This window comes from Melanerpes formicivorus, unplaced genomic scaffold (genome assembly GCF_026170545.1).
Source record: "Melanerpes formicivorus ecotype bairdi unplaced genomic scaffold, bMelFor1.0.p_v2 SCAF_1, whole genome shotgun sequence".
Classification (NCBI taxonomy): domain Eukaryota; kingdom Metazoa; phylum Chordata; class Aves; order Piciformes; family Picidae; genus Melanerpes; species Melanerpes formicivorus.
The window spans coordinates 49,199,337-49,212,422 of NW_027142353.1; the positions used below are offsets into that span (position 1 = coordinate 49,199,337).

The following is a 13,086-nucleotide window of genomic DNA, read 5'->3' on the forward strand; positions in this document are numbered from 1 at the left end:
TCACCAGCTTTCTTGTAGCTCCCCAAAACATACTGGAAGGCCACAATAAGGTCTCCTCGGAGTCTTCTCTTCTCCAGACTGAATAACCTCAACTCTCTTAGTCTGTCTCCATAGGAGAGGTGCTCAGTCTGTCTCCATAGGAGAGGTGCTCCAGCCCTCTGATCATCCTCATGGCCCTTCTCTGGACACATTCCAGCATGTCCATATCTTTATTGTAATAGGGGTTTAAAACTTTTTTAAAGCCTATCCTTTCTGAAGGCCCATAGAGATTACACATATGCAGAAATAAAAGAATGGGTGGAGTGCCCTCAGTTATCAAATCCACTTTTCCACAGCTGTAGAGCTATAAATCCTAAGTTAGAAATGTCCATCCTTGCCCTTACCAAGACCAGAAGCCAGGACACACTTCCTGTTTCCCACACCAGAGGTGATATTACTAATACAAAAGACCAGAAGTAACAAAAAATAGCCCTTGACTTATTAATAGCTTCAGCAATAATTATAAGCACCACAGAGTTGAGAATGTACAAATATGTATGATCTACAAAGTCAAAAAAATATTTTATTTCCCAAGCAGCAGTTTGTCCTGGATATAGTAATTAACATTTATAGCAAAACAAAACAAAAGACACCTCAGATTGTGGAGGGACCCAGGTCAGTGAAAGGTTCACTACACTCCTTTTAAGGCCACAGGCCTTGGGATGCCTAGTCTCTTCAGTTAGCTTACCAGGCTACACACTCTTCCAGGGCTGAAATGAACTCCATAATAAAAACCCCTCAGAATCATGAGGAGTGGGTGTTAGCACTGATAAGACATTTATGTTAACATAAACAGAAATTGCAAACAAACTTTTCATTACCATACGGAACAAATTGGCTTTGCTCACATAAGAAAGGTCCAAATATTCTTGATTTTATTATCAGTTCAAAGTTTTGGATTTATTATTATTTACTGTACACTGTGCAACAGTAATAATACATAAAAGAAAGAAAACAAAAAGCCAAAATGAAAAGGAAGCAAATTCCCATAGGAAAGCTTTCTGGATTCTCTACACAAGAAGAAGATACAATTACTCTATTCTAGCTGGAAAGCAATGAGAAGAAAATAGCTTTGAGTCAATGTTCTTCTTAACAGACACACTTGAGGCTCATAAAGCTCAAAGCAGAGGTTGCCAATAGCTGGAAAGAAAGATACATTCTCATACAAAATTATGACCTGGTATATAAGTTACATCATAAGAATACTTGGCCTCCTCGCCAGGTGATTTTTTCCATGCTATGTCAGTTTAGCAATATTTAATCTGACTTCTTTTCAGAACTACTTCTTCACTTAAAAAAAATTTAAAAACAATTATATTGAATGGTATTTTAAATTGAATTAAAAGAGGGGTATATTGAAAAGTTTTAAATTCTGAGGCACAAGAAGACAACTATAACATAATGGCATTCTTAGTTTCATAGTTTCATTCAGGGTTGGAAGGGACCACAAGGATCATCTAGTTCCAACCCCCCTGCCACGGGCAGGGGCACCCCACACTAGATCAGGCTGGCCAGAGCCTCATCCAGCCTGGTCTTAAACACCCCCAGGGACGGGGCCTCGACCACCTCCCTGGACAACACATTCCAGGGTTTCACCACTCTCATGGTGGGATTGAAAAAAAAATGCAGGATCTTGCTCTCAGATAATTCACTGATCAGATATCAAGTTTACTACAGTTCAAATTTGTATTAAGTAACTCCAACCATATTTCCCTTATGTGCCTGAATCTCACTACAGATAAGTCTCAACTGCTATTTTAGGTGTGTTAATTGGATGGGTAGCTCAGAAAAGTCACCATCTTGTGTCTGTTCAATCTGGAGTGACAGAAACTGTGCAGCTGGTAAAGCTTTTGATAACAGAGTTCACCTGATTCCTAGAATGCTGGTAATTCTCAGAAGAAATGTACTCCTGACAGCCCTTAGAAGCTCAGTACCTGTTTCATGCCTAAACCAGATTAGGTGTCTTTCCAGGGCCAGGATTGTTACCTTAAGAGCTCAAGTCACCAGGCATGTTCAGACTATATGCAGTGGATCATTCTCTCCATAAAGGAGAATAAAGTGTCCCTCTTTCACAGAATCACAGAATCACCAAGGTTGGAGCAAAAAAAACAGGTTAAACAGATCCTGTGGGTTAAGTTATTTATTTTCCCAACACAGAAGTGAGGGAAAAGAATACACAAAAACTCAGGATTGAGACAAAAAAAAAAAAAAGTGGTTGCACAATATTTTCTGTGATTGCAAAAGATGTGAATGATGGGCATTTCAAATCTGTTCCTTTACTGGGAGATTAAAGACACTGCTTGTCCCTGCTTTTCCAGCGAACTCTGGCTTTAGGATGTTCATTAAAATGTGTGTTTGTAGCAGAAGGATGGAGAAACTGGAACTATTTTTGATGCCAAAGCACTTACTCCAGCCCTCCAGCAAGTCAGCATAGAGTGGTGTGCATCCTGGCTAGTAAACTCACCACCTTCCAAAAGAGACTGAGCTTATTCCAGATGTCAGTTAGGCGGCAGAGACCTGAGCACAGAATACACCTCTCAGAGCTTTTACCTACACTCCTCACCAGCATCTCATACAGGCCACACAGTCCCTCATCTGACCCACACAGTTGAAAACTTTATGCCCACAGATGCAGAGGCTCTACAATGCATACATCCTACACCTGGTTTTGGGACTCAGCAATACACCAAAGAAAACTGATAGTAGAACACCCTGCCAAGACCAGTAGCAACAAGGAGGGTCCAAATCTGCTACACATTATCGCTTAAGAGAAGAAAGATCTAAGGCCTGAAAGAATGAACGTCACTACTACTCTCAGGAGAAACACCAGTTTCTCATCTGTTCAGGCTTCTTTTTTTGTCACAAGGTGGAGCTGGCTATCTCAGGCTTATAGTCAATATAGCAGGCAAAAGAATGTGTCCTTTCTTACACCAGAAACTGTACCAAGCTCCCTTGTCTGCCTTTCCCTGGCTTTGATATACACTAACTGGTGTAATTAACCCTTTGTAGAGGTTTGCCACAAGCCTGGTGGCTGCCTTTTGTATGCATGATTTTACAAAAAAGACACTCTTAAAGAGCAGAATAAGACAGTTAGTAAAGTACTGATCAGGGAGTCATAGAATGTATCAGATTGAAAGAGACTCTTGACAGTCATCTTGTTCAACTTCCCCGGCAGTGGACAGGGACATCTTTAACAAGACCAGGTTGCCCAGGGCCCCATCAAGGTTGACCTTGAATGTCTCCAGGGGTAGGGCCTCCACCACCTGTATGAGCAATCTGTTCAAGTATTTCACTACCCTCACTGTGAAGAACTTTTTCCTAATATCCAACTTAACTCTATCCTGCCCTAGATTAAAACCACTGCTCCTCATCCTATCACTGCACACCCTTGTAAATAGTCCCTCCCCAGCTTTCTTGTAGGACCCCTTCAGATATTAAAATGCTTCTATAATGCTTGCCTGGAGCCTTCTCTTCTCCAGGCTGATCATGCACTGTGTTTTATACACCCATAATAGGATGAAATAAGTTCTTATAATGAACAAGTAAAGAGAAAAAGTCCCTGGGCTGTATGTTAAGCTACAAAACGTTACATGCCTGTCCTTTGGATCACAAATCATTACTGTTGTAACCCATTCCTTCCAAACATGGCTGTTAAGGTTACATAACTGGAACTAACTTTTGTTCTGTAGAACTAAGAAGTATCCCTTATACCTGTCTCAGATCTTCTTTAAATAGACAACCAGTGTATCAAATGCAATCACAAAGCTGGAAATAAATTGCTTCAACAGCAATTATACAGAAATTTAGAGATGAAAAAGCATATTAGTTAATATTATTTTTGTCACTGCAAAACCAAGGCTTTTATAATAACAGCAGATCTGCCAAATAAGCCTATTTCATCGGTATTAAACACAATGGATTATTTAATATTAATTTATTAATAAACATATTTATTAATAGATAAAACATATCTAAAATCTCTAAAATCGAGACACCTCTAAATAAATTTTCACTTCTGGCAACATCTTAAGAGGTATCTTCCTAGATGACTTCTAGCAATCCATCTTGGCAGTACAGCCCTGACCTCTAGTGGGTTGAGAGAAACAATCATTTGCAGGCAAGATAACATGTTAATGTGGGTTTGTAAATAAAATCATTTAAATCTGGAAAATGTAGAACTTCCAGCAAAGCCATGCAATCAGCCAAGGACTAGCTGGTCTGTCAGACAAATGCAAATTAATTACAGGCCAACAGCGGCACTGTGTTTGCCTAGTGCCAACATCTATCTGACTGATGAGGTGTTTATGACGCTCACCAGATGAATGTTCATTTTTGTTAACTTACCCTTCAGAAAAACAAATAAGTCAGGTTAGGCATAAGGACATTGTTATTTTTTTAGAACCTAAGAACACCTGACTGCTGCAAAGTCTTATGTATCCCTACTACTTTCAGTGAAAACTTAACACTTCCATGATATACTCCAGACTCCAAAGATTAAGAATCTTAGGTTTCCTGTTATTTTTGTCCTACAGTGAAAATTAACTCCAGAGCTCTGAAAAGATTGTGGAAATGATGTTCCAGTGAAATATGGAAAGCTTCAACATGAAGACGGCAAAAAATGTGCAAGACATAACACTAAATTTAGCTGTCCTCATCCAGAAGGCCAAAGAAAGACACAAAATGATGGGAATGAGGGCAGTCTCCAAAATTCATGACACAGTGTAAACGATGTATGGACAGTCTTAACATGATAGTTATAGTTACTCTGCTATTCTCCTCCTCACATATCCACAGAAGTGCTAATAAAAGCACTCATATAGTTGATTCTGTTAGCTACATCATGTAACTACATTAATGTAAACGATTTTCTGATTTACCATGAACTAAGCAGAAGGGAATAAGACCAAACCAGAGAGATAGAACATAACAAAGGTACCATTGCTGGGAAAAAAAATGTATATAAAAATAAAACAAAGATACATCTTCCAAAGAGTCACAAATATGTTGCATTTTCACATCATGTGTATATGTTTAAAATACAAAAATACAACTATGTTTTCCAGACTCTGCGTACTATAAGAGAAGGCCAACAGATCTGTTGACAAGGAATTCTGGAAAACTCAGCCAAAGCAGATCATCCAAAATTCAATTGTGTAGAAAATGTGTATTTATTGTTTATTTACTGCCTCGATAAAACTGGTCTTTAATCTTTGAAGGAGAAGGAAACATCCTTTTCCTATCATTATTATAGCTCACTTAACTCAATATACACATTTGTTTTATTCATTATATAAGTTGCATACATATATTGCCAAATTAAGAATAATTTGACAAAAAATCTAGGGATCTCTGTAACTGTCCTAAATTTTCTTCTATTCAGATTCTTGCATTTAGACATCATTGCCTTAATTAGAGGTCCTCATTTTATTGTTCCAGGTGGTTTGTCGTGGCAACATCATTGTTTAGTAAAGCCAAGTTGACTGCTATGATCTATCATGTTTTACCAACTGTTACTGGACAAATTCTGCCCTCTGAAATACTCAAAATGTAAGAGATGATTTAAGGGTAGTCCTCCCTTTATATGTCAGAATGTTACAATCCATTATGTAAGCTTGGTGTCAAACACTCACATGTAAATTTTTTACTGTATCTGTATTACCCAAGTTCTTTTCAGAGCGCCCTCAGTACCAAAACTCTCCAGCCACGTTCCCTGGCTTTTGGATAGCAAGAGCTATTCCAACTCCAAAATCAAGCAACATAGTGACCTAGGATCATGCCAGAATTTGTAACATTAATTACCAAATGTATGCTTTGGCATTCTCATAATGGCTTCTGTGTAAGCACAGGACAGGAAAATGCAGAGCCACAGTAGCTCTTCTGTATGTCAAGTATAACCTGGACCGCAGAGCCCCTTCTGGCCTTAGATAACCCTTCCTGCCTGCTTCCAGGGTGGCAGGGAGATGATCTCACTTCCTTCTCCTCCCTAGTCTCAAGGAAACAGGAAAACTGCATCCAAAAATCACTCTTACTAACCTCAGCCTCTGTCTTACTCTCTATGATTCATTACATTTCAGATTCACTATCAGTCTGCTATTAAATCTTCTTGCTTTATCTGCTAACATGAAGAGGATGTTAGCTACTAAATTCAGTGTCCAGTCTCCACATTTTGATGTACAGAAATCCCAGCAAGACTTTACCCGCATAATTTCCTATTGACCAGTTTGCAATTTGTCCCACAGGAACTGTCAAGTTCAAACAAGGGGGAAGCAATGAAGAAGGGATGGTAATTAAACATTCCAAGCCAGATTGGCAACCCTGCTCCTCTTTTGCATCTGTGAGATGCTAGTAAGGGTGAGACAGCACAAGTAAATTCTGGGTAGAGCAAGAAGACAAAGTGATCTGTGGAACAGAGGTTGTCTCCAGATGTCCTATACATCTGTGATGTGAATGTACTGTTCATCCCATTAAGGCTTCAACATGTCCTGCAATGTAGACAAAGTAGTCCAGCTTTGGTAACCCCACTGCAATTGCTATCAGAAGAGAAAACTCAAAATAATACATGTGGTTGGAACTGAGCACCTTCAACTGTTACATTTTCTAATAGAAATAAAAAATGATTTGCAATGCTAAGTCAATTCTTGCAGCTGTCAAACTGGAAACCCAACAAAGATGCCTAAATCACGGAGTGTAAGTCAAAACATTTTGAAAATGGAGGCTGTTTTTAAGGTGTCTTTGAGCATCCCAAAACTAAGGGCTTTTACAGAAAACCTCAGTTTGAGATGGACACACCTGTGCTAATGTTTCCATAATCAGATGAGTCCATCAACACAGCCAAGAAGTCCCAGAGTGACTCAGGCTCACTAAAGATGAGGGTGTAGTACAATTTTAGACTCTGTTAGGTAACCTCCCCAGATGAAGAACACAGATCTCCCTCACATTCTGTATCATGTTTGCCCATTACGAAAAAGTGTTTAAGACAAACAAGGGACATCACAAAATCAACTAGATACTTACCTTTAAGCAACTGCATCTTACCCAAGATACCTACTTTAGAGTAAACTGAATTGATTTATAGACTTTACTGAGTATAATGAAGATCTAAGCTCTTAGCTCACTTACAGTAACTTTCTATGTCCTAATTAAGTACTGAATCCTACCCCAAATCACTTCAAAACATGAATGCCACAGCATTTCACATTTTCTTGCCCTCTAATACCTGAAAATAAACAAAAGGGATTCGCTGTAACCTTCTGTGTGTGCTTTCATGACAGAATAGATGATCAGACAACAAATTGAACATAAATTGAATAAGATGTTGCTAATCTCTGGCTGCCAATAGCAAAATGCTGTTTAAACCATTAACTTAGAAATATCTGCCTATGACTGAATGGATGGTCATACCTGACAAGGTATATCTGACCTTAAAATAAAAGAAGCTTCAGGTCTTCAGCATGTCTGCCAATCATTTAAGTCCTAAATACAGATGTCCATATCCAAGGTAGGAAATGTTATCCACAGGCATTTGTAACTGCTCACACAGAATGTCAGTGACATAACTGAGTTAGAATTCAGGAGTTCATGGCTCTTTGCCCTAAGTTTCATTCACATGCCCACAGTTTGTCTGACTTGAACACAGAGCTTTCTACTCACAGTATGCTGTCATTTCTTTTTTTTAATCTGTACTCAACTGGGAGGGACCATACTTGAATCATTGTCTCAGGCTGAACATATAAATCTGACTCAGATTCATATGCCTGCATGCCATTTAATTTTGAAACAGCATATCAAAATGAGAAACAGCTTTGCAATTTTGTATTTGGGCAAGCATATCACTATAGCTGCAAAACTCTGTCTCTCTGTTCCCATGAAGGCATCAAACACACTAATGATGGGAATTGGTTTATAGACAGGTATCTATTATGAATGAAGGGGGGTTTATTGTTAAAAAAATAATCCAGTTTAGATAGTTTAACAATGAGACTGTAATCTCTGAGGAGATGAACAAATTGAAAAATAGATGGAAGAGATTGTAAGGTAGTATATTCTATATTCTGTGGTCCTGCTCTGGCAGGGGGGCTGGACTTGATGATCTTTGAAGGTCCTTTCCAACCCCTAACATCCTATGATCCTACCAACCCTGAGGACTGATTTTCCAGTCTTTTCACCAGGAAAGTCAGTAAGTTCCCAGATCAGCTCTATACCTCCAGCTTTGTTGGAACACCTGGGTTCAAAATCTTCAATCTTTTCCACATGGACTGTAGAGAGCACAGAGAGAACACAAAGACATCTGGATTAAGCTAACTGAAAGCAAGAAAATAGGACTTGCTATAGGAAAGTCTGAGACTTCTAAAAGTACGAGTATTTCATCATGAAAGTCATTGAGGCCCTTCAGATGGGAAAAGACTACACAGGAGTTCATATTTCAGATTATCTCAGCCTGATGTTCACAGGGTAGTGAGGATGTTCACCTAGCATGATGAATGGCTAAATGACTAGGAAAGCATGCTCAGTGCTCCAAAGTTAACCACTGAACTCAGAAAAAGTATCTAAATGTATAGGCTCTTATTCTGAGCAGGTATAACAAAATGTATTGCAGGATGTGTATCTCCATCACCCATCTTTCCTATCCCAAACACATCATTACAAATCCTACAATCTTTCCAGGATGATAAAAACATGTATAGAATATTCCAAGGGATTCTTCCTGCATATTTTTCATTTAATTATGAAGAAATTAATAGCTTTTATTTACACAGATGCTTCACAACTCTAGCTTTAATGAGCTTAGATGCATCAGTCATATATATGATTTTTAGCTAGTTAGCTCCAGTGCTAAACTATCTGCAGTTAAAAGACTAATTTTCAATAAAATATGTGTGATTAACTTATGTCAAGCCAAGCAGAAGAAGGAAAATGACCATAACAGACCTAGGACAGATAATGGCAAGTGTTCAGAACACCATAATTACAATGCTCTACCACTGTGTAAAAGTTGGCCCTGTGTTTATTTATTTCCATGTGCATACAGTAAGGAATACAATTTATTTCTGGCAGGGAACAACCAGGGCATAAAGAGGCAATATGTTTACAGAATATGCAAAACCATTTGTTGTTGTAAGAGATCTGGTTCCTCTTCTGAGAAGAAAGCCCATTTCTAAATGCAACACTGAGATGTCTTTGTAAACAAAGGCTCACTCTGAAGTGGTGGTAATATGCTGTTTCTCACCTACCACAGCATGAGGTTAGGAAAAGATGGGGTAGCTTCAAAGTTGGCTCAAATGCTCCTGGAGAATTGCTGTACTATGCATCAATAGGTGCATTGATGAGTTCAGGAAGAATTGCCACCAGCTGGTTAACTTTTTTCTCACATTCAGGAACAGCATGGGCTCCTAAACAACTGTTAAAGCAGCTTTTCAAATGCTGAAATCAGGGGTCCATCTTGTTTATCCCCACAAGAATGCAAATAGTTTCATAGTTTCATAGTTTCATAGTTTCATTCAGGGTTGGAAGGGACCACAAGGATCATCTAGTTCCAACCCCCCTGCCATGGGCAGGGACACCCCACACTAGATCAGCCTGGGCAGAGCCTCATCCAGCCTGCTCTTAAACACCCCCAGGGATGGGGCCTTGACCACCTCCCTGGACAACCCATTCCAGGGCTTCACCACTCTCATGGTGAAGAACCTCCTCCTCACCTCCAGCCTGAATCTCCCCACCTCCAGCTTCATTCCATTCCCCCTAGTCCTATCACTACCTGAGATCCTGAGAAGTCCTTCCCCAGCCTTCCTGTAGGCCCCCTTCAGATACTGGAAGGCCACAATTAGGTCACCTGGGAGCCTTCTCTTCTGCAGACTGAACAGCCCCAACTCCTTCAGTCTGTCCTCATAGGAGAGGTGCTCCAGCCCTCTGATCATCCTCGTGGCCCTTCTCTGGACACGTTCCAGCACCTCCATATCCCTCTTGTAATAGGGGCTCCAGAACTGGACACAGTACTCCAGGTGGGGTCTCACCAGGGCTGAGTAGAGGGGGAGGATCGTAAGATTTTGTTATATGTATTGTCCATGCTGAGGGACAATGAATTTCAAATGCTTTCTGTTCTTTTAAGGATACAAATTCTTCTTTAAAGTGTTTTCCTAACATGATGATGTTCCAGTCCTTTATCACAAAATATATTAACAAGTAATCAATGTTTATCAATCTGTAAGAACATATTATTTATTTGCAGATGGATCTGATAATTGATAAGAAAAGTAACTGCTAAAAGCAACACACGCATTATTTAACCTCTCTGGAAGGAGAGGTCACAGCAATGTTTTGTTCTCAGGCTACTTCCAGTCCCTTTGTTGCAACTCAAAGACATTCCCAGTATGCACACAAACACATACATACCAAATTCGCAATTCTGCTTCATTTGTTTTGACTTATTTCACAGAAAATTGAACATTCCAGAAAAACAAATAGACACACAAACCCCTTAAAACAGGCAAGTTATTTTTTCATGCTACAAGCAGCAGGTTTTTAATGCAATTTTAAAACAAGCTTTTATCAGTTCGAACGGATAGCTGTTCGCATAATGATCTGATGACTCCCCTAGCAGCTCCAGCAAGCTACCCAGAAGCATCTTCGAAAACACTCACAACAGTCTATTCCGGGCTTAAATGTCCCCATTCTTTAGAATAGCTCCCATATACCTCAAGCGGAAATTATGAAAACAAAGACCATTACGATGAAGCAAAATTTACACTCAGGCACTGATCTTATGCTAAGCAAAGATTCCCCACAGCTTCCCCAGATAATACCCCGTCCTTGAATTGCTGTCACACCAACCACCACCCAGCCTTTCCTCTCTGCCTTCACAGAAACCAATTTCCCCAATGCGCTGCAAATGCATATGCACCCAAAGTCTTCAAATATCCCTGAGAAAAAAACTGTAGGAAATCTATTCAGATCCTCAGAGAGGCATTACACCCTCGGCCTGAAGAAGTACCCAAGTACTTTGCTACCACTAAACCCTACGGACCTCTCGGCCCCGGTTCACGCCCCTCCTGCGGCGACCGCCCGCCACAGACGCCCCGCCACCGCCCCCTCAGCGGCCACTGCTTATTCCTGGGACCGGCCAAGCCCGCGGGCGGCCCGCGGAGGGGCGGGACGTAGAGGCCCGCCTTCCTGTCTCTATGGCGACGCCGCGAGTCGCTTCCCACCCTCAGCCGAGCCCACCTCGTCGCCATGGCGACTGCCCCGCCCCTTCCGGGAGCGACTCGGAAGCGACGGGGCGGAAGCGGCTCGGGGCGCCGCGGTGGGCTGAGGCGGGGGCGGATGAGCGGGCGACGGGGGTCGCTGTGTGGGGGGCAGGGCCCCGCGGGAGGCCGGCAGGTATTGGCGCTCTGTATGGCGGGTCTGCTCGCGCTGGGGTGGGGAAGGTTGGTGGATCGGTGGCGGCGGCCCCCTGCGTTCTGCCGGGCGGGTGGTCCCCGGGAAGTGGGGGCCTAGCCTGTGCCCTTCGGCCCAGCCGTAGTACGTCCCGGCCCAGCCCTTTCCGGTTGGCAGTGGTCGGTGCCTCCTTCCGGTCGCTCTCCGCCTTCGCAGGTAGGCCCATGTCCGTGGAGGCGGCGGCAGCTCTAATGAGCACGGAGGTGCGGTTGGCCTGACGGGATTCGTCGGGACTTACAGCAGGGCCTGGACGGATTTGGCCTCCCCTCCTTCGCGGGTCTTACACCTCTGCGCCTCGCTTTCCGTCGTGCAGGGTGTTCTCGGTCTCCCACTCCCAGAATCTGGTTTCACCCTGAGCCGGGGCCGGGGCGGAAAGGCTCCCCGGAAACCAGCAGGGCTGCTGGGGCAGCACGGCTGGACGCCGCTCTGGCCGACCTGTCTTTTTCGCGCATCACCTCACCGTCTGCCAGAAGCCAGCTGGTTTCAGCCTTGCAGGGACTGAAGAGTTACTCTCTATGATATTTTTTTTTTTTTTTGTTCCACTCCCCCCAAAGCCTGAACAAGGTTGAGAGAGGTGTAAAGTAATCTGAAATGTAGGAAGGTGTTCACCAAAACTAAGGCCCATGTGGGATGTAGCTGCAATACTTCCACAAATTAAAATTGTGTGTGGTGGAGTTTCTTAGGTAAACATTTCAAGTATAATGAGGCACTGTAATGTCGAAAGTAACACTGACTTGAATTTTCACATCTCTTCATTGCGAATAATGTGAAGAACAGGACTTAAAGATTGAGTTCTTTGAGCTAGTTTTTCTTCATACAACCATCTAGCTGAACTTATAACTGAAATGACAGAGGGACATAGTGTGTGGAGGCAATGACATGTAAGGAAGGTGCTAGTGCTGTGCAAATTGTAATTCATGATTGACAGTCTACTGTGAGTCACTATGAAGCTAGTATCTCAAAATAATGCTAAGAAGGCACTGCTAGTGGTGGTGTTGTCTGTGAAATACATCATCATGAAAGCAAAACAAACCTATTAAAGTGTGCTCACTATTCTGAGTGCTTGCCACTAAATGTCCTAGCCTCCTGCACATTTGTGGATGTCGTATTTGGGGTGCCTAGCTACTAGGCCACTGCAGTGGAGTACTTGGCTATGTAATTTCAAGTATTTACTTATTTCACTATTTAGCTAATGTAAAATTATCATGCAAAGCAGTCATGGCTATTAGAATAGGAGCCTTGGCACTTAGCATAGAACATTTTGTTTATGATTTGGAGGAAAGGGTGCTATGCAAATGAGATTTAAGTGATTAATTAGCCACTGAAAATGTTAAATAAAATGGTTATTTCCTAGTGATATATTTTCTCCTTGTTTTTTTTTCCAGTACCCCAAGTGTAACTATAAAATATGATTCTTTGCCTGCTGCACCAGACTTCTTAAGTACTTCTTTTGCCATTTGGTCACCTGGCTTCAGCTACAATGGTATGTTACGATTCAGATACTGTATTTTCAGATTGTAGAACCAAGTCTGGTAGCTGTGTGGCTGATGAGCAAAATGCCACTTATGTTTCACATTTTCTTTAAGCGAAGGAAAGTTAGGGGTCAAGGGAGACTTT

At 41.6% G+C, this 13,086-nt stretch overlaps 1 protein-coding gene across 9 annotated transcripts in view; it reads left to right on the forward strand.

Annotated features, from left to right (window-relative positions):
- The window catches only part of SUPT20H (SPT20 homolog, SAGA complex component), a 61,651-nt gene that overhangs the window by 14,983 nt on the left and 33,582 nt on the right, over nucleotides 1-13,086 (forward strand). For 7 of the 9 annotated variants that reach the window (XM_068142587.1, XM_068142631.1, XM_068142647.1 and 4 more), the window contains exons 1-2: nucleotides 11,345-11,412; nucleotides 12,855-12,952. In XM_068142587.1, coding sequence (XP_067998688.1) covers nucleotides 12,950-12,952 — 3 coding nt within the window. In that variant the 5' untranslated portion in view covers nucleotides 11,345-11,412; nucleotides 12,855-12,949. Of the gene's footprint in view, nucleotides 1-11,344; nucleotides 11,413-11,520; nucleotides 11,626-12,854; nucleotides 12,953-13,086 lie in introns of those variants that run through there. The other 2 variants (XM_068142596.1, XM_068142605.1) reach the window with 2 other exon arrangements.